Here is a 24,663-nt window from a genome sequence, read left to right on the forward strand (position 1 = left end):
CTGGTGGGACTGGCCTCCCAGGGGCACAGGGGGAGGAAGGCCAGGTGTAAGAAAAGCCCCAAGGAGCCACCGGGGGCTTCCTGCCTCTACCTGAGCAGGTGGGCTCCAGGGTGGCCAGATGGGCCCAGGGTGACCACTGCCCCCAGGCTCTGGTTGGATTTCTGGCATCAGGGTGGTTGGACTGGAGGAATTGTGTTTTCTCCTACCTTACCTCTTGTGATATAGAAGCCCTTCCGTGCCCAGCCCCCTCCCATGTATGCTATGCGCATGGTCAGCTGTTCCATGTGGGCAAAGCCCCACCATGGAGTGGGGGTAGGAGGTGCCTTTGCCAAGGTTAGCAAGGGTCTCTGATGCCTCTGCTGCTCTGGTACTGAAGTCCCGGCTCTGGGGACGCCCACTGGGAGGTGTCTGGGACCATGCTATGGGATCCCAAAGCCACGATTGGACCGTAGTGAAAAGTGTGTGGGAAGATCAGACCAGCCCTGGTGGGAAGGGAGGGATGTAGTGTAGGGGACTTGATGGGAAGAACTCTTTGGGTTTGCCTCCTCCGGTATGGGAGCATTGCAGGGATTGTAGGGGCCTCCTTTCCTCTCCCCAGGGCGATGGATGTGCCCCAGCCCGTTCCTGCCACCTGGGAATGGAACCCCTCCCCCCAGCCCGGGTACCCTCTCCTCTTCCATTTACTCGTGCCAGCAGCTCCTTGGAAGCAGAGGGGGCTGGGGCATGCCCCCAGGGAGAGGGATGTCTCGATTACCCAAGCAGGCTTCTTCCAACATCCATGACCACTGTTCTGGGCGTGAGCGTGTCCCAGCCCTCACAGGCAGTGGATCTGAAGAAAGGGAAGCATGCCGTGGAGGGCCCTGAGTGCCAAGCCTCCTGCTGTCAGCACCCTGGAGCTGGCCCCCCACAAGGTTCTCCCCCCTCAGCTGTGTGATTCAGAAACTGGCTCCCATCCTCAGGGCCAGTGGGCCCCAGAGTGGGCAGCTTTCTGAGCCGAGGCCTTTCAGAGCCAAAGCCCAGAGGATGGGGAGGCAACCAGTCACGTGCCAAGCCCGCCTGACCTGGAGAGGTGCCCTGGCCCCGTTCCTCCGCCAACTTTGTGTCATCGCCTTTGTTTTCTTCCGCTTGGGAGGAGCCCCACCACCACAGTGATGTTAGATGGCCCTAAAAGAGATGCCTGCTCTGCTTTACCTCCAACCCCAGACCTTACAACTGTGTGAGGTGGGTATGTTTCCTGCTCTACCCTGAGGGAACTGCTCAAGGAGGTTAGTAACTCATCCAAGGCCTCCCGCCTGGTAAGTGTGGCACTGAGACAGGGTACCCTCTGCCACCACCCTCTGAAAGCCAGGGTGGGCTTGCTTTTTTTTTTTTTTCCTCCCCTCCCCTCAGCAGGCTGCCTCTGGGAGCCCAGGAAGGCCCGGAAGTTTCTGGGGCTGAGGAGACTTCTAAAGGGCCTGACGCCTGGGGAGCCACACTGACCAGAAGCAGGGCTCCGGCTGTCCAGGGTTTGGTCCCCAGGTCCCATGCAGAGAGTGAGGCCATGAGCACTGCAAGAGCAATAGGCCGGTTCCCGGCAGCACGGGGAGCCCGCGCGAGCAGGCAGGTGGAGCTCTTGCTCCGCGCCATGGCCCCTCTGCGGTCTCCACAGCCGTTTGCATTTCCTGAAACCGGATCTCGGTGTCAGAGCCGCCCCCGGGCCGGGCGGGCACCTCAGCCATGGCCCTGCGCAAGGAGCTGCTCAAATCCATCTGGTACGCGTTCACCGCCCTGGACGTGGAGAAGAGTGGCAAGGTCTCCAAGTCCCAGCTCAAGGTGAGGGGCCCCCAGGGCCCAGGGGAGGCCGGCACACATGCCTCCTCGGCCCCTGCCGCCCAGGAGCCAGGCAGCAGCGCTGAGCTGATGGCACTCAGCCACCCGGAGGCCCAGGCCTGGGGAGGGGAGCCGGGACTGGGTAACCGGGACGACGCAGCCCGGTGGATGCTGCTGCGCGGGGTCTGGGGCCCCAGGGAGGAATTGCAGAGCCTCTGCCCCCAGACCTGCCCCCCCCCGACTCTCTGGAGGGTGGAGGTGGCACCCTGAGGTTCTGAAGGCCAGTGGGCCAGGCTACATCTTACACTCCGTGTGATGAGCACACGTCTCCCCCAGAGTGAAGCCTGGGCACGCACCCTACTCCTTCCTGCTGCTTCCTCCTGACTTTGAAGAGAGACAGTTAGCTAGTACTTGTCAGTCACTTCCTCCTGGAGCTGAGAGAGAGGCTTAAAGAGCCTCTCCCAGTTCCAAACCAGGCTGACTGGGTCACCTTTGGCAGAGAAGAGCCCCTCTGAACCCTGCCTCCCAGAGGCAACAGCACTGGGAAGGGGCAAGGACTGAGACCCTGTTCTGCAGCCGCCCAGCTCACCGCCCCCTCCTCCCACACGCCGGGTTGGGAAGCTGTTCCCTTTGGCCTTGGGACCTCAGGCAGGGAGGGGGTTGAATCTGAGCCCAGGAAGAGCCCCATCAGTGATTGCCCTACAGATCGGTACTTAGTCCTTGACAATTCCTGGGAGAGCAGCAAGTTTCTCTCCTTCCTTCTTCCAGTCCTGGCTTGGTGCTGCCTTCTCCACCCTGCTTAGTGGGGAGGAAGCAAGGCCCCAGGCCACTGGAACAAGGGAACCCGAGGAGACAGGAGCAGGGGTAAGCCTCAGCTCTCGGTGACCTGCCTCAGGGGATCATTCTTTCAGTTCACATGTTTACCGAGTGACTATGTGCCTGGCATGAAGCTAGGCCCTAGATTTCAGGTGTCTCTTCTGGGCACCACCAAAGGAGGCCTGCAGCCTCAAGGAAACCTCCATTTTTAATGACCAAGGTAGGAGGTGCCTGCCAACGAGATGAATAAGGCAGGACAGGCATTATGCCCCACCCCCATTCCAACCCCCTTCTTTGCTGAACACAGTAAACTTGGATGTTCCAAACTGGTCCCATCCCATAGTCTATCCCTTAGCCAGACTTATGAGCATCCAAAAAATGATTCTTGACTCCCCACTGCCACTACTGCCTTTGATCACCCAGAAGGCTTCCTCCACAGGCAGATTCTTCCTTACATTCTACTTCAATCCTCTTATTGCAGACCACGTCCTCTAGTGGGGGCTTGAGGATAGACAGGAGAACAGCAGATCATCCAAAACCCATCCCTGCAGAAACCCGTGCCCTACACCCATTCCCACGGCCTTTCATGTCTTGTAGGAACAATCCCAGCCTCCATAGTTTGTTGTCTCCAAGGTACCATTATCTGTCTCCATTACCTGTACCCTGTAACCGCTCCAGGCTCTCTATGCCTGCCCCTCACATATGGAAAGGGGTTCCCCTTTTCTTGGTGCCATCAGCCAGTAAGACTTCCTACCCTGACCCTCATATCTTGGCCTCCAGCTGGATCGATGCCCCCTCCCCACCCCCACAGGTCGAATATTGCAGGGAAGTTCTATTAGGAGCTTACATACTTGAACTGTCCACCGTCCGTACTGTATCACGGCTCAAATTGAGCCCACTCTCAGTAGCCTTTTGTCACACAGGAGCAAAGGTACTTTCTCCCCCACTCCACAGAAAACGTGTCCACTCTGGGAATCTCTGCTAGCGATGGGAGTTTGGGCCGGGTGGTGGCTGAGGCAGATACAGTAGGGCCCATTGTCACGCTTGAGAAGGATAGGGAAGGCAGTTCTTCCCTGAGACCATAGTGAGGGATGCTGGAATAGGAGGAAGTAGTGATAGTGTTGGGGGCAGGGATGCCGGAAAGGCAAAGGAGCAATAGAGAAGTGGTCAGAAGTCAGAGGAAGAAGCAGATGAGAGAGATACCAGCAGGGGCCAACCCCACCCCTGAAAAGACTCGGGGGAGAAGGGAAAAGACCTTGGGGTTAGTCTGTCCTCGCTAATACCGTCCCTGGCCTTTAGGGTCCTGGATTGGGACCAGGAAGGGAGACGTGCACCAGCCCAGCAAGCGATGTCTGTTTGTGACAGTCACCACTTCCCTGATGTGTTAGGCTGCCACTGGCTGTGGGCAAAAAGCCATGATGAGGGAGGAGGAAGAGCAGCCAGGCCTCTGAGAAGTAGCCCAAGGAGACAGGATGGTTTTCTCTGGAGAAGAGAAGGCTTCTGGGAGAGAGCAGATGAGTTTCCCTCTGTTCGGGTTCTTGTAAAGAGTACAACTGCCTTTGGCCAGGTGAGTTGAGAAAAGTACAATTAGACTAACAGGCATGGTGCTTGTGCCCAGGATGGATTTAGGTGGAGCATGATATTCCCAGGGTCCCCAGAACCTCCTTCTCGAAAGAACTTTGGGAGGGAGCAGTGGTGCTGCCAGATGGCTGCAAGGAGGAGAGCCTTGGCAATGATGGATTTTCTCATGGCCACATCCTCTTCCCTAGGGGAGCAGCCTTGGTTCTAGGCCTAGTGGGGAATCAGCTGAGAATTGGGGTGAGGGCCCTGGGATTGGGGATGTGGATGGACCAGTGTGTCTCTGGCTCAATGAGCTCTTAGGAGGCAGCAGGCCTGCCCCTTCCCCTTGACTGGCAGGAGCTGGGGTGGGCAGGGAGGGCAACCTGGGGCCTTCCCGACTTGGCTTTTTCAGGTCTTCCAGGCTCCTGAGCTTCAGGCTCTGCCTCTGGAGGGGGACAACAACCTTCACTATGGTGGAGGGAAAATTAAGAGCAACTCCAGTCCAGGAATCTGCTGGCTGGGATCTTCAGCTTTGTTCTGACCCCTCCGTGCTGCTGGTCTTGGGCTAGGATGGCAGGGAGTGGTGGGACGATTTAGTGACGTGCAGAGCACTTGACTCAGAGCCACACAGGCCTGCTCCCCAGCGAGAAGACCGTGGGGAGGTGATCGCCATCTCTGAGCCTCTGGTTTCCCATCTGGAAAGGCAGAGGGTTGGACTGGGGATCGCCAGCTAGCCTACTAAAAGACATTTTAACAAAGTACGTCAAGTAGATGAAATTGACTCTTGATGCAGTCTCCCCTTTCCCTTTTCCGAGCCTGTCTTTCCTTTGGTGCCCACCCTCAACCCCTTCTAGCCCTTTCTTTTTCTTTTTCGTTTTCTTTTTTTAAAAGATTTTCTTTATTTGAGTGAGAGTGAGAGAAAGTACAAACGGTGGGGAGGGGCAGAGAGAAAGAAAGAAGCAGATTTCCCTGCTGAGCAGGGGGCCAGATGTGGGGCTCGGTCCCAGGACCCCAGATCTTGACCTGAGCCTAAAGCAGTTGCTTAACTGACTGAGTCACCCCCCCCCCCACCTCTAGCCCTTTCTGGCTGTCAACAGGCACACACCTCATCCAGAGAGTTCCACCTTTTAAAATTTCCAGTGCTCCTCCCTCGTGATAGTAGTTGTGCTTTAGTACCCGCTGGTTGGGGAAAAGACCTTCAGTAAACTCTTAAAAGGATCTGTATATTGTAAAAGAATCACCTGGCACCTAGATACATTAAAAAAAAACTATAGGCCATCTAAGTAAGAGAGAGATTATTCATTCTCTCTGCAGCCATTACTCGGTGCTCTGCATGGGTTCCCAAACCAGTGAAGGCTGGGAACCGCAGGACCATGGGCTCGGCACCTGCCCCGTCCCCACACTTGAGTTTCTAGGGAACTCACAAGCCCCTTGAGGAGAACCACTTCCCCCCATGCCTTCAGAGGAAACAGTGCGTAAATGAAGCCTCTCAAAGGTCAGGGGCTGCCAACTCCGAGGTCCGGGGCTGCCTGGTTGGGCGGTGAGACTGTGAGCGTCCTCTCAGAGGGAGCCCGAATGGCAGCTCTGAAAGCTACAGACACCTGGACCCCACCCCTGGAAACTCTGAGTCAGTCGGGGGGGGCGGGCCCAGCGCAGGGTTTCACCAGCTCCGCAGGTGATTCTGAGGCTCAGCCAGAGCTAAAGTGGCACAGAGATTGAGAGGCCTTTAGAGGCCGACTTCCAGGAGGACACTTCACTTCCCTGCGCCCTGATGTCCTCATCTCTAAAAGGAGAATAATGAGAGTCCCTGCCTCCAGGGCTCTCATTGAAACCAGCCCCTGCGCTCCTGCACACTCTGGCCTCCACCCCTGCCATTTCCTTTCCAGCGTGACCCTCCTCCGGTCACACCCTCTCCCCACCTCTAGCCCCAACCCTCGCCCAGGCACAGGAAGCCTGGCAGCCTGAGGTCGGCCGCACTCTCCAGGGAGAGGCCCTGAGCCCCCAGTGTCTGGGGCCTTTAATTCCTTCTTGTCCTGACACCTGACAGTTCACAGGGATTGGAGTCTCTGTGCCGGACCCCTCAGATTCCACCGGCAAACGGTACAGGTGAGGAAGGCAGGTCTTACAGGACAGTGTGGACGAATGAACTGAGGCAAGGAACAGCTCGAATAAGTGTGCTGCTGTGTGGCCCCTTCTATCCTGGGGTGGGGGTGGGGTTGTACCGCATCTCTTTGAACCCCGTTTTTAGACCTGTGAAAACTGAGGCCCAGTGAGCTTAATTTGCTCAGAGAGATTCAATCCATGTCTGTCTGACTTTTGTATTTCTCCTACTTCTTCCCGTGAAGCATTTAAGTTCGTTCAACAGGTATTTATCTCGTGTCCATGATATGATACAGCAGTGAATACAATGGTGAATAAAAGGGACAAGAATCCCCACCCTTGAGGTGCTGGCATTCTAGTCAGAGAACACAGATGAGCACCAAAATAAGTAAAAATGTATTATGTGATGGAAAATGATATATGACATGGAAGTAAAGCAGAAACGGGGATACAGATTGGGGGTGGGGGCAGAGGGGACGAGGTTATAGATTTAAATAAGGTGGTCCAGAGAAGTCCTCCTTGAGAAGGTGACATCTAGTAAAGACTGGAAGGAGAAGAGGGTGTGTGCCATGCCTGGACCTGGGAGAACAATGTTCCAGGCTGAAGACATAGCAAGTGCAAAGGCCCTGAGGCAAGTGTGTGCCTGGCTTGTCTGAGGAATGTCAAGAGGGCCAGAGTAGCTGCAGAGAAGTAAGCAAGAGGGATGAAACCAGAAAGCGTGCAGCAGGTCGGGTCCTAGGGGGCCTGAGGCCTCTGGAAGGACTTGCGATTTTACTCTGAGAACAACGGGAAACCATTAGAACATTTAAGTTAGACTTGAGGAGTCCGTCAAAAACACTTATTGTGTGCAGGACATCGTACTGAGCTCTGGAATCAGGCCTTAAATTAGAGTCCTTGCTGCCCTCAAGGAATGTAGAGCACCCAGAAATGCTCACACAAGAAGGGACTAGCAAAGGAATGTTATTATAGAGCAACTTAACAACAGGGTACATTAGTAACAGTGGTTAATGGCACTCTTTGCTTTTTATCTCTATAGTTTTAAATTTTTGTCGTAAAAACAATATATGCTCCTGGTTAAACAAAAATCAGAGTGCAGAAGAATATAATTTTAAAGAAGATGAAATTTATTCTATAAGTAAAACATGTTACTGGTTAAAAAAAATTCAAAGACAAATGTAATGTTAAAGATGATGAAAATTCCTCCCCTCCCTGGGGAAGGATGGTGGGGTGATAGCTGTTAACAGTTTGCTGAGTCTTCTAGATTTTTCCTATGTGCACATGAACATATTAGGTTGAACCGTATGAAATTGCTGACATTTTATTGTTTCAACCTATTAAAACAGCTATTAAAATTTGCTATGGTTCAACCAAGTCTTTGCACACATTTATTTTACAAACATTTCATTCTACAGCTTGCTTTTTTCACCAGCCAGTATAGTATGCATATCTTTCCATGTCTGTTCATAAAAACATAATAAAAATAGCACTCAACTTTTATTAAACAATGCGCTATGCACCAGGTGCTGGGTTAAGCTCTTCATTCTAAAAAACCTTTGGAGAGGAGACCAAGGTTTAAGAGAAGTTAAGTCACTTGCCCATAAGCGCACAAGTGGCAGATGTAAAATCTTTCCAACCACACATAGGTCCATGACGCAATGTACCTGTCCCCTACTGAAGGAGCCTTGAGCTGTCTCCAATTCCTCATGTTATGAACAATGCCTAGTGAACATTCTTGTACATGTAGCTCTGTTCCCTTGAGCATCTACAAGTTAGATGATTCGAACTGCGGGGGCAGGGCGCCTGGGTGGCACAGTCTCAGTCAGTTTCACCACCAACTCTTGGTTGATCTCCCAACCCAGAGATCAATCCCTCCCCTGCTCGGTGGAGAGTTGGCTTCCCCTCTCCCTCTGCTCCTCCCCCAGCTTACTCTCTCTCCCTTTCTCTCTCTGTGAAATAAATCTTAAAAAAAAAAAAACCACACACGAAAATGCTGGGATCATGCCCAATTTTAAGTTTGATACATTCTTGCCCTCCAGAAAGATTACCAATTCACACCTCAACAGTAGGGCATTCAAGTCCCTATTTCTCCACAACCTCTTCAGTACCAAATGTTATCAGTCTTCTGATCTATGTCAATTCGATGGCTTTCTTTTTTTTTTTTTTTTTAAGATTTTATTTATTTATGTGACAGAGAGACAGCCAGAGAGAGAGGGAATACAGCAGGCGAGTGAGAGAGGAAGAAGCAGGCTCCCAGCAGAGGAGCCTGATGTGGGACTCGATCCCGGAACGCCGGGATCACGCCCTGAGCCGGAGGCAGACGCTTTAACGACTGCGCTACCCAGGCGCCCCTCGATGGCTTTGTATACAGGAAGGGATCTAACATTTGTTCTGTGCAGATCTAATTCTGGCTGTCTCTGTATATCCTCTCTCAATCCTCACAGCCTCTCCACCGGACAGGTATTATCCTACTGTTTTACTGATAATGACACCGAGGCTCAGAGGGTGAAGGTGTTTATCTCCCTTCCGACAGCTTAACAATTCTATGGGGAGAGTTTACCTCTTTCCACTAGCGGAAGCAAAAATCATAGGGCTGATTCTCATTGGCCCAGGATTTGTCACGTGCCCTTCCTTGAGCCAATCACCGTGACTCCGATATGTCCACCCCTGCCGCCGGGTGGTCTAGGGATGCAAATAGTCCATACCACAGATACTGAGAATGGGGAGAGGTATTTCTCCAAGAAAAAGCGAGGCTCCATTACCAAATATGGGTGGAGAGGGCAGAGTTCATCAGGAAGAAACTGAAGATGTCCTCTAGAACCAAACCTGGCACAGGAGATGATGGGGTGGAGGGTGGGGGCGGGGGTCAGGGATGGCTGCCCAGAGCGGAGGAAGGGAAAAGAGAAGCACCCTCTTGCTGGGCCTTCCAACTTCTGCTTTGCCTAAGGCGAGCCTGAGGTGCAGGAGAATACTGGGGAAAAGTCTCAATCCTTTGTCCCATCTCCTGTCACCAGATAATAAAGAAGTGAAGATCTGGCACACGTGCCTCCTCTGGGATGCTGCCAGCTCCTGTCTCAGGAACTGATTCTAAGCTTACCTGGTGGAAGCAGCCCTTCTACTCAACATCCATTGACTGCCTTTCGTGCGCAGAAGAGGACACGGGGGCCGTGGGACATAGAGATGAGCGGAGACGTTGTCTCCAGAATTCCCAATCTACCTGCAGAGAGTCTCGGGGTCCACATTGTAACAGTGAGGGAGGCAGCCTTCAGAGCCAGGCACACCTGGTTCCAAGCTCAGCCCCGCCGTTTACTCTGAACTTCCCCGAGCCTCGGCATCTTCATCCGAAAAACAGGGATAATGTCTGTGTATCACAGTTGTTGTGGAGGTTGGACATGGGGTATAGAAAGCACCTCACACAGTGACTGCCACATAGTAGGTGTGCAATAATGACTATTTTTTAAAATTTATTTTTTATTTTGTTACTTAGAGAGTGTGTGTGTGTGCGATCGGGGAGGCGGGGGGCAGAGAAAGAGGAAGAGAGAGAATCCCAAGCAGACTGCCTGTTCAGTGCAGAGCTTGATGTGAGGCTCTATCTCACGACCCCAAGATCAGGACCGGAGCAGAAATCAAGTCAGAGGCTCTACCGACTGAGCCACCCAGGCGCCCCGGTAATGAGTAGTTTAATCATTCACTCTGTGATAAGTACTATGACAGAATTACCCCCAAGGCAATTTTATTTTTTCCTGATCTCGTTCAAACTTCAATCTCTTTGTTCTATTACGGTGGGTTTGTTATTCAACTCGTGTTTCCCCTTCACACCATCCCAGCCACCGTCCGTTCTAGGCCTTTTCCTCCACATGTCACAGACCATTTTTCATGAGGCTTCTCCACCCTCTCCTGCTCCCTTCTGTCTTTGAAGGACAGTGACTGGAACTGCACTTGCCCGTCCTGGGGCAGGCACACCGCAGCCCGAACACCGAGTCTTTGATGGGAACGATGAGAAATTCGGGGCTCCTGCCCTGGGGTGACAACCACCTCCCTCTTGACAGCCCAGCATCCTGGGAAGCACCTGGGTTTTGGGATCTGCGGAGCTGGGTTCGAATCCCAGACTCTTGCTCACTGTGGGTCCTTGGACATGTTACTGAATCTCTTGACTCGGTGTCTTTGTCTGCAGAGACAGGACATCCCTACCTAATGAAGTGGCTGAGAGCTTGGCTGGTTGGGCTTGAGTCCTAGCTCTGTTACCTCTTCGGTAAAAGGGGGATATTAACAGTTGTCACGGGGTTAAGTGAATTATAGATAACGTGCTTAGCTCAGTGCTTAGTGCATAGTAAGGGTGCACATTCTAGGTTTTTTGTTTTTATTGAGGTATAATTGTCATATAACATTATATTAATTTCAGGTGTACAACATAATGATGTGATATTTGTAAATATTGTGAAATGATCACCTTCGCAATGTCTAGTTAACATCCATCACCATACAGAGTTACAAAACTTTTTTCTTGGGATGAGAATTTTTAAGATCTACTCTTAGCAACTTTCAGAGAGGCATACAGTATTAACTATAGTCTCCTCCTCCTGACATTTTATAACTGGAAGTTGTACCTTTTGACCCCCTTCACCCGTTCCACCCACCACCCCTACCCCCTGCCCCTGGCAACCACCGATCTGTTTTCTGTGTCTTTGAGCTTGGGGTGGGGGATGGGGGGCTAGTTTGTTCTTTAGATTCCACATATAAAGGAGATCATCATATGGTATATATTTTTCTCTGACTTATTTCACTTAGCATAACGCCCTCAAGGTCCACCCATGTCGTCGCAAATGGCAAGATGTCCTTCTTTTGTATGGCTGAATAATATTCCATCGTATACAAATGCCTATGTTTTAGTTACGATTGAATTGAATAATGTGTGCAGAGGACTTAGCCAGGATGCGAATGGCGACAAGCCAGGAGGTGGGAGCAGCCCTCTAGCCCAGTTTCGGCTGGGGCACGGGAAGGCAAACTGCCACTCTGTCTCAGGTGCTGTCCCACAACCTGTACACGGTCCTGCACATCCCCCACGACCCTGTGGCTCTGGAGGAGCACTTCCGGGATGACGACGACGGCCCTGTGTCCAGCCAGGGATACATGCCCTACCTCAACAAGTACATCCTGGACAAGGTGGGGCCTTGCTCGAGGGAGCACTTCTCCCCACTTCCCAGTCTGGCCAGCGCCCCAGTACATTGCCACCCCAACTCCTCCCACCTATAAACTCCCACTTCCGTCCCCACTATCCCGTCTCTTCCCTCCCATGTCTGTCCTTCACATTCCAGCCACTTGTCCCCTCCTGCTCCCTTGATCTCCCTCCGCCATCTCCCTCACCTGTATCCCAGCCTCCACCCTTCCTCCCCATCCCTGCCTAGGCTGACCTCCCATTTCCGGCTGTCGCCTTTACCAAGGGCTTTCCAGCTCCCCCCAGTGCTGTGCCCGCCCCCCAGCTGTCACTCTTGCTTAGGTTCTTCATGGTCGTCCATCCCCCTACCTTGGCCTCCCCTTCTTTCTCCCCTGCACCGAGGGACTAGTTTCTCTACTGGCAGGGGACTCGGGTGGGTGTGGAGGGGGCGGGTGGTTGGAATCAGCTAGTTACCTGATAAGCAGCTCAGGGATTCCTAAGTTAGAGCCTCAACTTGGCAGGGTGGGGAGCAGGGGAGTAGGTGACCCCACGAAAGCAGCTAGAGCCTTGTTTGGTGGTAGAGCAGGGATGGGGTGGCCGTTTTGGCTGACTTGCAGGCCTGGTGGCAGGTGGAGGAGGGGGCTTTCGTTAAGGAGCACTTTGATGAGCTGTGTTGGACCCTGACGGCCAAGAAGAACTACCGGGTGGACAGCAACGGGAACAGCATGCTCTCCAATGAGGATGCCTTCCGCCTCTGGTGCCTCTTCAACTTCCTGTCTGAGGACAAGTACCCTCTGATCATGGTTCCTGATGAGGTGAGGGTGCTGGCCGCCCCAGGGACTGAATCACTGGGGCCGGGTCTCAGCAAAACCATGAAGGAGGCCAAATCACCTCTGTAACTTTCCCACATCCCCTTTCTTCTTGGCCTCCCCATGCTGGTGCCTCTCTGCACCCAGGTGTCTCCAGATGCCTAGAATGGCCTGTATCAGAGTCACTGTGCCCAGGAGAACCAAAACTACACTTCCTTTAGGGCTCTGTTAGCCCCCCAAGGAGGAAAATGACCACAGATTCTATTTACACAGAGGTGTAAATGCCTGATACCTTACCGGGCATTTTTAAATGAAAACATTTGAGATCGAATGACAGGATTTTAGGCACTGTGGCAATCTGAAAAGGTTACTAGATGAGGGGAAGGGAGACTTCCTGGGATGTCTGACCCATTACTCCAGGGGTGGGAGGGGGCAACCAAATGTGGCCCCAGTTCTCGAGTTTTCCCTCACTGTCTTCTCTAATGTAGAGGAGAGCCAGGGCAGACCCAGCTCCGGGCTCCAGAGGGGGCATCCTGGGAGTAGAGGCCTGGAGTCTGTGCCCCTACTCATGGGCAAAGCCAGAGCAGGTGCTCCCCCCCCCCATTCCATTTCTCTCCCCCACCCATTCAGCCTTCTCCTGACCTTTAGCCCTTTTGGTGGCTGTGAAGATGCCGGGGTGAATTTGGGTCTTAGGGTGTGGAGGGGAGGGGTCCTCTGTGTTTATAAGAAGTCCTGGCACATCTAATCACACTCAGATCTACCTCCTTGCTTTTGTTCGTGGGAAGGGTGAGGGGAGATGCCTAATTCCTGAACTGGTATACCCCACCCCACTCCTGAGACCCAGTAACCTCCAGAGTGAAAGTCCTCAAGAGAGTGTCCCAAGAAGCTGCTGGGGCAGGGAGGGGACGTGTCCATCACACAGGCACCTGGCCAGGCACCCCGTCAGACCCCTGCTTGTCAGGGTAAGGGGGCCCCTCATAGGCCAGAAGGCTGCTTGCTGCCGTGATCAACATGTTGTATGAACAAACTGCAGCAGGATGTACCCCAACCACCACTTCCTGTTCCTCTGTAGCAGGTTTCCTGTCCCTGCCCTGCTTACCCCCACCCCCAATCCCTTTGCCTTCTCACAAGGGAAGGATCCTCGGGGTTGGGGTTGGGGCTTGGAATAAGGACTCAGATGGGATTCAGGAGACATGAATTAAGTTCTGGCTGCCACCAATTTGCTGTATGAGTTAGAACAAGTCACTTCCCCTCTGGGCCTCAGTTTTATCATCGGCAAAGTAAGGGAGGAGAGGGCCCTTGCACCCCTCTGACGTGTTCTATGATCTGCTGCCTCTGTCTGGCCCCCGGCCCTCAACCTTCCCCCTGCCCTTAATTTAAAGCATGAAGGAGCGGGATGTGGGCCTGGAAGCTGGGGAAGGGAAGGAGATGCCCGAGTTGGAGTTGGGACTCCAGGATCCCCACCCCCTCCAAATCTACCCTGGTTTCCACCAACATTTAGTCGTCTGGCTCCCCTACCCCTGTCCATGGTCACCTCCGCCCAGGCTCTGGGAGCCAGAGGGGGGCCCCCCACCCCGGTATTGTCACAGGCAGCTCTGCCTGCTGCAGTCACCAGGCCTGCCCCCTCCTCCAGGTGGAATACCTGCTGAAGAAAGTGCTCAGCAGCATGAGCTTGGAGGTGGGCTTGGGTGAGCTGGAGGAGCTGCTGGCCCAGGAAGCCCAGGCGGCCCAGACCACCGGAGGCCTCAGCGTCTGGCAGTTCCTGGAGCTCTTCAACTCGGGGCGCTGTCTTCGAGGCGTGGGGCGGGACACTCTCAGCATGGCCATACATGAAGTCTACCAGGAGCTCATCCAAGATGTCCTGAAGCAGGTCAGGCTGGGAACTCGGGGAGGACCCCAAGGCAGGGTGAAGGGGGCGTGGGGGTGCAGTGAAGCCTCTGACTTCGCTCTGGCTCTGGCAGGGCTACCTGTGGAAGCGAGGGCACCTGCGGAGGAACTGGGCAGAACGCTGGTTCCAGCTGCAGCCCAGCTCCCTCTGCTATTTTGGAAGTGAAGAGTGCAAAGAGAAAAGGGGTACTATCCCGCTGGATGCTCAATGCTGCGTGGAGGTGAGGGAAATGGGCGAAGGGCTAGAGCACAACCCAGGGCCCAGGGGCTCTCCGGGGAGGTGTGAAGGCAAGAGGGTCGGGAGGAGGGTGAGTGAAAGCCACCGTGGCAAATGTCTGCTTAGATGACTGTAACCCAAATACATCTGGGTGTCTCAAGGCCATTCTCATCCATGCCAGCACTTAAAAAATACCCCAAAACTGCAAATCGAATACTAAAGCCATTGGTGAGTAATGTGGATTTTGCAAAGGATTTTAGAGGAGATGGCTTATGCCTCACATTACACAGCAAAACTTTTTTTTTAGAGAGAGAAAGAGAGTGCATGGAGGAGGGGTGTGGGGGAGGGGAAGAGGGAGAGAGATTCCTTTTTTTAAAAAAAGATATATTTACTTATTTGAGAGAGAGAGAGCATGGGGAGGGGGGGCGCAGAAGGAGAGGGAGAATCCATCCCAGGACCCTGAGATCATGACCTAAGCCAAAATCAAGAGTCAGCTGCTTAACCGACTGAGCCACCCAGGTGCCCTGAGAGAGAATCTTAAGCAGGCTCCACGCTCAGTGAGGAGCCCACTGCTGGGCTCTATCTCATGACTCTGACATCATGACCTGAACCAAAATCAAGAGTCAGAGGCTTAACCAACTAGGCCAACTAGGTACCCCCCACAGCAAAACTTTCTAAAAATCCCCTTGAAAAGTTTTTCTCCTTCACCCAAATTCCATTCCCTTTGGCAACTCAATACATCCCTAGTTTTTCTCCACATCCCTCTCCTCCTGTCCTTCCCACCACCCTTTCCCTACCTTGGCTCTGTCTGTTATTATTTTAGGAGGCTTAAAACAATTATTTTAAATTGTAGTTTAAAAAAATATATGTGTATACACACACACACCCCTAACATGAAATTTGCCATTTTAACCATTTTAAGTGTACAATTCATAGCATTAAGTACATTCACAATGTTGTGTAACCCTCACCACTATCTATTTCTAAAACTTTTTCATCATCGCAAAGAGAAACTCTCTACCTATTAAGAAATAAGTCATCCCTCCTTTCTCCTCAGCCCCTGCTATCCTCTATTCTACTTTCTGTCTCCACGAATTTGCCCATTCCGGGTACCTAGAAGAGAATGGAATCATCTAATATCTTGTCCCTTTGTGACTGGCTTTTTTCAGCTAACGTTCCAAGGTTCGTCTGTGTTGTGGCATGGGTCGGGACTTCATTCCTTTTTATGGGTGAATAATATTCCATTGTGTAGATAGACGACATTTTGTTCATCCGCTCATTCATTGATGGACAATGGGTTGTTCCCATCTTTTTGCTATTGTGAATAAAGCTGGTTTGGCCATCCATGCAGAAGTTTCTGGGTGAGCATATGTTTTCATTTCTCTGGATACATACTGAGTAGAATTGCTAGATCATATGGTAATTCTATGTTTAACTTTTTAAGAAATAGCTGAATTGTTTTCCCAGGCAGCTGTTCCATTGCACATTCTTGCCAGCAGTGTATGAGAGCTCCACTTTCTCCACACCCTTGTCAACATGTGTTATTTTACATTTTTAAAAATTATTATTATAGGGCGCCTGGGTGGCTCAGTTAGTTAAGCGTCTGCCTCTGGCTGAGGTCATGATCCCAGGGGCCTGGGATCAAGTCCTGCATCAGGCTCCCTGCTCATGGGGGAGTCTGCTTCTCCCTCTGCTCCTCCCTCCACTTGTTCTCTCTCTCTCTCCAAATAAATAAATTAAATATTATAAAAATTTTTTATTATAGCCCTCCTAGGTTCTCTCCATCTTTGTCACATAAGGAAGCAGGTGTCACTGAGGACAGAGCCAGATCTTAGGCAGAGAGCCCAGCTCCACCACTAACAGGCAGAGTGAATTGGGCATGTTCCTGGACATAGTAGAGCCTCAGTTTCTTTTTCTGTAAAGTGGAGCAAATAATGCCTGTCTGGCAAGGTTGTTCCAGAGCTGTGAATAAAACGGTGCATATAAAACACTAGTTCAGCCTCTAGAGCCTACGAAGCTCAATATATGGGACACGCAGAGGGCTCCGTTGGTGGAGTGCTCAACTCTTGATCTCAGTTTGTGAGTTTTTGAGTCCCACGCTGGGGGTAGAGATTGCTTAAAAATAAAATCTTAAAAGAAGAAGAAGAGGAAGAAGCAGCAGCAGCAGCAACAGCAGCTCAACAGGTGGTAGCTGTTATTTTCCGCTAAAATATAAGCTTAGGGGAGGCAGGGATTTGATCTGTTCAGCACACCTCAGTATCCTAAATGCCTAGAACAATGAGCCCTACTCAGTAGACACGTTCCAATATCTGTGGAATGAATGAATGGAGAGCTTTCCCAAAAAGGCAGGGTTATATGAAAATGAATGATTTGGGTAGTGAGGACCCTGTCACTGGCGGTGTTCAAGAATGATCTGCATCCACACTCAATAATGGATTAGGTGCCAGGCCCCATGGAGAGACCCCAAGATGAAAACACCCCCACCCTACCTCCAAAGAGCAGAGGCTACAAGACTGGTGGGGACACAAGGGCACCCATAACTGACCTCCATGCCAGGCCGTACAGGCTCCTGGCAGAGTGGGAGCGGTGCCCTGGGAGGACGGTCAGCACGGAGGGGTCGGGGATGGAGCTGGAGCACCCCTGCGGCGGGTGTGGCCCCATCCCAGTGAAGCCAGCCTGTCGGGGGCCACCTGCCCTCTCCCAGGTGCTGCCCGACCGAGAGGGGAAGCGCTGCATGTTCTGTGTGAAGACAGCCTCCCGCACGTACGAGATGAGCGCCTCGGACACGCGCCAGCGCCAGGAATGGACGGCTGGTGAGTGCTCGCTGGGTGGCCGGGGTCGGGCTGGGCCTCAGTCGCCTCCTCTGTGAAAGGGGGTGATAACACTGCCCAGCGGGAGGCCGGCGACTGCCTCGAGCCACCTCTAAGGCCCCTTTCTGGAGGTGGGCCACCTCGAGGACCCCGCTGCTCCCGGCTAGACCACCTGCTGACCCCCTCCCTGACCCTCCGCAGCCATCCAGACCGCGATCCGGCTGCAGGCCGAGGGGAAGACGTCGTTGCACAAGGACCTGAAGCAGAAGCGGCGCGAGCAACGGGAGCAGCGGGAGCGACGCCGGGCGGCCAAGGAGGAGGAGCTGCTGCGCCTGCAGCAGCTGCAGGAGGAGAAGGAGCGGAAGCTGCAGGAGCTGGAGCTGCTACAGGAGGCGCAGCGGCAGGCCGAGCGCCTGCTGCAGGAGGAGGAGGAGCGACGCCGCAGCCAGCACCGCGAGCTGCAGCAGGCGCTCGAGGGCCAGCTGCGCGAGGCGGAGCAGGTGGGGCGCTCACCCGGCGCGGGCGAGCGGCAGAGGCATGCGGAGGCACGCGGCCCGGGAGCTGGGGGCGGGGCCTGGACCGGGGGCGGGGCCTGGACGGGGGCGGAGCCCGCGGGCTGGGGAAGGAAGGGCGTGGAGGCGGGGCTTGGAATGAGGGACTTGGGACAGAGCCTGTGCGCTTGAAACATGTGTCTGGGATGGGGCCTGTGCCAGAGGCGGGATGAGGAAGGAGTGGGGGTGCAGGAACCTGGCGAGGGATAGCTTGAGATGAAAGATGGGGTGGGGCCGGAGCTGAGTGCTGGTTCGGAGACCTTGGCTGGGAGCGAGGTTTGGACAGAGATGCTGCAGAAGACCCCCTAGTTGGGGATGAGTTTGGACCAACGCTAGACTAGATTGGACTAGGTCTAAGTTGACAGTGAATCCAGTGTGGGGAATGCAGGATGGGAAGAAGGAGGGATGAATGTGGAGGCGGACTAGGCATGTAGAGGCAATCAGATTTAGGATTTAAGAGATCTAGAGCTGGAATTAGAGGCAGCTGGATTCGATCCCAGCTCTGCCTTTTAGGAGGCTTGTGATCTCAGGCAAGTTACTTAGCTTCTCTGTGCCTCAATCACTTATCAGTTGATGCTAACTGTGCTCCTGGAGGTATGATGAGAATCAGTTGAGGAAACACCTTTAGTTGTTACGACAATTATAATTATAGTCACTCCCTGACTAGCGCTAGCCCTAATTATAGTCATAATACCCAATATTATAACACATAATAATAATTATTAAGGCTGGTGCTGGGGGGGTGACTTGAGCCCCTTTCCCCCATGTAGCATCTGTTCACTGACCATTATCTGACCTAGTCAGGCTCCCAGAAAGAGATCAGATCAGGAAGGAATCCCGCCTTGAAGGAACTCCCGACCCTCACAGGGAGAGGGCGATGTGGGCCAGCCCAGCGGAGCCCTGGGGAAAGGCAGCGTACCTGCAGCCTCCCCTACCCCATGCGGTGCCCCCCGTGACGCGGCTCCGCGTCCCGGCACAGGCCCGGGCCTCCATGCAGGCTGAGATGGAACTGAAGAAGGAGGAGGCTGCCCGGCAGCGGCAGCGGATCCAAGAGCTGGAGGACATGCAGCAGAGGCTCGAGGAGGCCCTGCACCTGGAGGTGAAAGCTCGGCGCGACGAGGAGGCCGTGCGCCTCGCCCAGACCAGGTAGGACCCCTTCTCGTTCTCGTCCCCTGACGCCCCGGCGTCCCGCTTGCTGAGCACCTGCGAGGCGCCTTGGCTCTGGGGACGACCCGGTGTCCCCCGCAGGCTGCTGGAGGAGGAGGAGGAGAAGCTGAAGCAGCTGCTGCAGCTCAAGGAGGAGCACGAGCGCTACATCGAGCGCGCGCAGCAGGAGAAGCAGGAGCTGCAGCAGGAGATGGCACAGCAGAGCCGCTCGCTGCAGCAAGCGCAGCAGCAGCTGGAGCAGGTGCGGCAGAACCGGCAGCGGGCCGACGAGGACGTGGAGGTGAGCCCGGGGTGGGGGCGGGGAGCACCTCCACGCGCAGGCTCCGCCGCCTTCTCTCAGACCCTGACTCCGCCGTTGCCTCGCTGTGTGACCTCAGGCGAATTGCCTAACCTCTCTGAGCTTCAAGTCCCTCATCTGGGGAAGGGGCCTGTGATAGCATCGTCTGAAGATTAAAGGAGCTGATGGGTGATGTTTAGTATGTAGCAAGTGCGCAAGAAACATCAGCTGCTATTTTTATCGTTGTTATGAATCTGGGCGAAATTTTTCCTCATACTCTTCTACCTTGCTATCCCTGTACTTGGGCTCTAATCTCCATAGAAGAGGGGTTTGGGTTTTGTTTTTCGGTTTTTTAATTTTTATGTTTTTTTTTTTAAGATTTTTATTTATTTGAGAGAGAAAGAGAGCACAAGTGGGGGGAGAGGCAGAGGGAGAAGGAGAAGCAGACTCCCGGCTGAGCAGGGAGCCAGATGCGGGCTTGATCTCAGGGTCCTGGAATCATGACCTGAGCCAAAGGCAGACACTGTACCGACTGAGCCACCCAGGCACACCTAATTTTTGATGTTCTATTAATATTGATTATTTTATTTTGCCTTGTTGGCTGACATGGTCATTGTAAAAAATTCTGACACAGAAACATGTAACATAGAAAGGAAAAGTTCCTCTGTGATTTCCTCACCCAACAACCACTGCTAATGGCTGGATGAACAGTGGAGCAGAGGTTTTGCATTTGGTCCTGGAGAGGTGGTGTGGTGCGGTGGTTTACGGCTCAACATAGGTTCCGGGCCAAGTCACTTAACTTTTTTTTTTTTTTTTAAGATTTTATTTATTTATTTGACAGAGAGAAAGGGAGAGAGAGAGAGCACAAGCAGGGGAAGCGGCAGGCAGAGGCAGAGGGAGACGCAGGCTCCCCGCTGAGCAGAGAGCCTGACGTTGGGCTCGATGCCAGCACTCTGGGATCATGACCTGAGCCAAAGTCAGACGCCTAACCGACTGAGCCACCCAGGCGCCCCATCGCTTAACTTCTTTTGCACTTGTTAACTTCTGCTCTGAAGGTTAACTAAAATAATAAATATACTTAGCACATCTTAGCTGCTTAACAAATAGAAACTATAATGATGAGGATTTTTGACCCTTTGGGGGTCTATGAGACCCCTGAAATTGGAAGTTAACTGTTCATCTATATAACTCTTCATGAACATACGTGAGTTTTTCTGGGGAGATGATCAATAGCCTTTGTCGGATTCTAAGAGGCCTGTAAACCTGAAAAGGTCAAGACACCCCGTCTAGGATGGTGCCTCTGACCCACCCTCCGCTGGCCCTGCCCCCACAGGCTGCCCAGCAGAAGCTGCGCCAGGCCAGCACCAACGTGAAACACTGGAATGTTCAGATGAACCGGCTCATGCATCCAATTGCACCTGGAGGTGAGAAGGGGTAGACCCTGCAGCTTGCTCTGGAGTGGGACGGGGGAAGGGAGGGAGGGAGGGAGGAAGGGATACCTCCAGATCTACAGAGGCTGCGTGGGATTGAAGGTCAGGGGGTTCTCCTCTCCCCCAAGGGCTGAGACAAGGCCCCTCAACCTCTCCCCTGTGCATGCCCCTTTCTCCTTACTCGCGGTTGCCTCTTCTCTGCCAGATAAGCGTCCCACCACCAGCAGCTCCTTCACAGGCTTCCAGCCACATCTACTTGCCCGCCGCGACTCCTCCCTAAAGCGCCTGACCCGCTGGGGATCCCAGGGCAACAGGACCCCCTCGCCCAGCAGCAGTGAGCAGCAGAAGTCCCTCAATGGTGGGGATGAGGCTCCCAGCTCGGCTTCCACCCCTCAGGAAGATAAACTGGACCCAGCACCAGAAAATTAGCCTCTGCTATCCCCTTTCCCCCCCCCAACCTCATACCCACCAGAACCTGGCCACAGCTGGCCTGTGGGTGATGCCAGCCCCCGCAGAAGAGGAAGCTGAGGTCCTGGTTCCAGGAGCCCCGGCCCTCCAACCGTGACAGTCCAGAATGGAGCCTAGTTCATTATGGGCACCAGCCCCAGGCCCCTGACCCCTGAGGCTGTCTGGGATGTTGATCCTTGAGAACTTGATCTCGTGCCTTAACCCCAAGGACCCTGTGCCCTGGGCTGGAAAGAAGAGCAAACCAGCAAGCCAAACAGCATGGGCCCTCAGACTGCCACCAGGCTGCGGAGCCACATTTCCAAATAAAAACTGCTCTTGGAATGAACCCCTGATCAGGTCTGCCATCCATCTCTCCTGCCATGTCCTCTCTTCCTGCCTCAAGTCCAATTTCGGGTCACAGAGAAAGTAAAGTGGAGTGCAGGGGGGAGGCCAGTACACTCTGCCACTTACTAACTGGGTGACTTCGGTCAAGTCTGCTCACCTGACCGTGCTTCAGTCCCCATGTTGATAAAATAGGGATACTAATCGTACCTGCCTTATAGGGTCGTTGTGAGGATTAAGTGCTTGGCGCTCGAGCACGCACTATTATTAGTATCACCCAGAAGTGTTGACTGAGCATCTAGTCTATGCCCTGCAGTTTCCCTGCTTATTTCATTCTCGTGGCAACCCTGAGACGTGAATATTATTATTCTCGGGTTACATGTGGAGAAGCTGAGACCCAGAAGGTCAGGTAACTTCCCCAAGGCCTTCCAAACTCGCTTCTTTTCCCATATTATTTGACTCACTGACTTTGTCACCAAAGACAGAGATCTGAGAATCTAGGGTGCTCCTTCCCCCGTCCCCCTCATGGTGCACAGCCCATCACGAAATCTGGTAGATCCTCCCTCACTCTCTCATTGCTATCCCTCCATCTCTATGGCCACGGCCACTGCCACGGCTAAGGCCCTCATATTCTCCTGCGTGCTCACCTTTGACTCCTTCTCCATCTTGCCGCATATCTAATCAGTCAGGTCAAGTTCACATTCCCATACGGGGCACATGAGGCCTGTGACGCCCTAGCCCAGGAGAGCTTCCCATGCCTCTGCTTCATCTGCTAACAGCTCCCTCCTTTTCCTTCCTCTGGGCGCTCACACTGGCTGTCCTTCCCACCTCCCTTCACTTAACAGCCTTCATAACCAGATGCATGAGTTCCTTGAGGGCACAGACATATCTTCAACTCACATCCCCAGTGCCCAGCACAATGCTTGGCTCTTAGCAGGCATGTAACAGGTGTTTGTTGAATGATTCAATTCTAAAAGGAATGTCTGGGTGTCGCGCAGCTTAAAAGTGATGAAGGAGCTATGATTTGAATGCAAGTCCATTCATTTATTCAATGAATTCTATATTAAGCTCTTACATGCCAAGTATTATGCTTCGTGCTGGCTACATGCACAGAACAAAACAGATGGAGTCCTTGCCCTCCTGCAGCTTATGTGCTGGCTGATATCAAAGCTCATTTCTTTTGCAAGGACACCGAGCCCTATTGCAAGGGACTTCATTACAGTCTATTTAAAGTGTCATGAAACAAAACCACCAGTATAACACAATGCATATTGTGGGATGGGAAGTGAGGTTCAAACTCTAAGGGTGGTAGGAATTCAGAAGAAAGGGAAGGAAGCGTTAGGTAGGAGCTGGGATTCACAATGGCCCTTAAAATTTTTCAAAAGAAAGGACAGTAGGAAAACATGGAAACAACATTAAGTAGAAAGAAGCATAACACATCTATGAGCACAAGAAATCTGGATTCTGGATGGGAAACCTTCCACCAGTGGGAAGGTCAATGGTGCTCTAATTGGAGGTGGGGTATGTCTAGGGTACAAGGAGCTTTAAGAAAATCAATTTGCAGATCCTCAACTTCCAAGTGTGCTATTTACCAAAACTGCCGTCCTCTCTCTCTCTCTCTCTTTTTTTTAGATTTATTTAATTATTTTAGAGAGAGAGAGAAGCAGAAGGAGAGGGAGAGAGAATGTCAAGCAGATTCCACACTGAGCGAGGAGCCTGATGCGGGGCTCAATCCCATGACCCCGAGATCACAACCTGAGCCCAAACCAAGAGGTGGACACTTAACCGACTGCGCCACCAAGGCGCCCAAAACTGCTGTCCTCTTTCACATTGTCGCCTTCCATACTTTCTGTAACAAGGCTCAACACTCCCTCACCCACTATCTTTCAATGGTGGACTGTCCAGGGAGGGAAATGCCCTGGAACACTAAACAAAGCAGCAATTTGCAATGCTGCTGGTGGCTGTGGGTGCTGAGAAAATGAATGGCTTAAAAGCTGGACAACAAATTCTTTTTGTTTTCAAGTCAGGAGGTTTCTAAATCTTTGCTTTCAAAACCTAGAAGGACTTACTTGCATTGTCAGCTGAAAAATCATCAACAATATCTTTTAGATCTTTGTAGTTTTTGTTTTTCCAGTAAACAACTGAGATTTAGATGCCAATGTATATCAAAATTCTCAATTCCCCTCTACTTACTGACGGAAATGAAAATGAAGTGTGAATGAAAACATGGGCCTGGCATTGATGCTGAATGCAGTCTTGTTCCAGCAATAAGTTATATTCAACTATGAACATATGAACTACCTGGGGGAAAAAAGCAGCCCATCGATTCATTACGAAATACATTTCCAGGGGCATCTGGGTGGTTCCGTTGGTTAAGCGTCTGCCTTCAGCTCAGGTCATGATCCCAGGGTCCTGGAATCGAGTCCCACATGGGGCTCCCTGCTCAGTGGAAAGCCTGCTTCTCCCTCTCCATCTGCCCCTCCTCCTTCTGTTTGTGCTCTCTCTCTCTCTCTCTCAGATAAATAAATAAAATCTTAAAAAAAAAAAAAAGAAATACATTTCCTGGGGCAGCTGGGTGGCACAGGTGTTTAAGTGACTCTTGGTTTTGGCTCAGGTCATGATCTCAGGGTCATGAGATCGAGCCCCAGTGTCAGGTTCTGTGGAGTCGGCTTGGGATTCTCTCTCCCTCGGCCGCTTCTGCTCATGCTCTCTCTCTCTCTCAAAATAAATAAATAAATCTTTTAAAAAAAAATACATCTCCAATGTGTTGTTTGTGTTTATGTGTCATACTTACAAAAATCATAGTATTCATGTTATTTTGATCAATTGTGTATTACTAATTTTGTAATGGCCACTCAACCAGAAAAAACTTTTTCTTTTTTTTTTTTTTAAAGATTTTATTTATTTATTTGACAGAGATAGAGACAGCCAGCGAGAGAGGGAACACAAGCAGGAAGAGCGGGAGAGGAAGAAGCAGGCTCATAGCGGAGGAGCCTGATGTGGGGCTCGATCCCAGAACGCCGGGATCACGCCCTGAGCCGAAGGCAGACGCTTAACCGCTGTGCCACCCAGGCGCCCCCAGAAAAAACTTTCTGATTTAGAGTTTTATAGTTAGATGAAACTTAAAAACTTTCTAAATTCCAGGGTGCCTGGTGGCTGAGCATCTGTCTTAGGCTCAGATCATGACCCCAGGGTCCTGGGATCAAGTACCGCCACCCCCTCCTTTGAGCCCTGCATTGGGCTCCCTGCTCAGTAGTGCGCCTGCTTCGCCCTCTCCCTCTGCCCCCCC

At 52.4% G+C, this 24,663-nt stretch overlaps 1 protein-coding gene across 2 annotated transcripts; it reads left to right on the forward strand.

Annotated features, from left to right (window-relative positions):
* The first annotated feature begins 42 nt into the window (after positions 1-42).
* Positions 43-23,928, forward strand: DEF6 (DEF6 guanine nucleotide exchange factor). Of its 2 annotated transcripts, none has more exons than XM_045772023.2 (11): positions 43-1,812; positions 11,305-11,445; positions 12,067-12,252; positions 13,880-14,116; positions 14,208-14,354; positions 17,055-17,163; positions 17,362-17,660; positions 18,691-18,857; positions 18,960-19,158; positions 20,489-20,579; positions 20,791-23,928. In XM_045772023.2, exons 1-11 carry the CDS (start codon positions 1,717-1,719, stop codon positions 21,012-21,014), a joined length of 1,896 nt encoding a protein of 631 aa, XP_045627979.1. In that variant the 5' UTR covers positions 43-1,716; the 3' UTR covers positions 21,015-23,928. The 2 variants fall into 2 exon arrangements, with proteins under 2 accessions (XP_045627979.1, XP_045627978.1); XM_045772022.2 differs by lacking the exon at positions 43-1,812 and adding an exon at positions 1,832-4,192.
* Positions 23,929-24,663: the final 735 nt, after the last annotated feature.

Source organism: Ursus americanus, chromosome 32 (genome assembly GCF_024610735.1).
Source record: "Ursus americanus isolate L20-20 chromosome 32, mUrsAme1.1.p, whole genome shotgun sequence".
NCBI classification, from domain to species: Eukaryota; Metazoa; Chordata; class Mammalia; order Carnivora; family Ursidae; genus Ursus; species Ursus americanus.

Bases quoted from the DNA above. Each gene is read 5' to 3' on its own strand.
- DEF6 (XM_045772022.2), top strand. From the start codon at position 3,974: ATGTCTGTTTGTGACAGTCACCACTTCCCTGATGTGTTAGGCTGCCAC. The intron at 11,446-12,066 runs GTGGGGCCTTGC...GCCTGGTGGCAG, and splicing joins ACAAGTACATCCTGGACAAG to GTGGAGGAGGGGGCTTTCGT. The intron at 19,159-20,488 runs GTGAGCCCGGGG...CTGCCCCCACAG, and splicing joins GGGCCGACGAGGACGTGGAG to GCTGCCCAGCAGAAGCTGCG.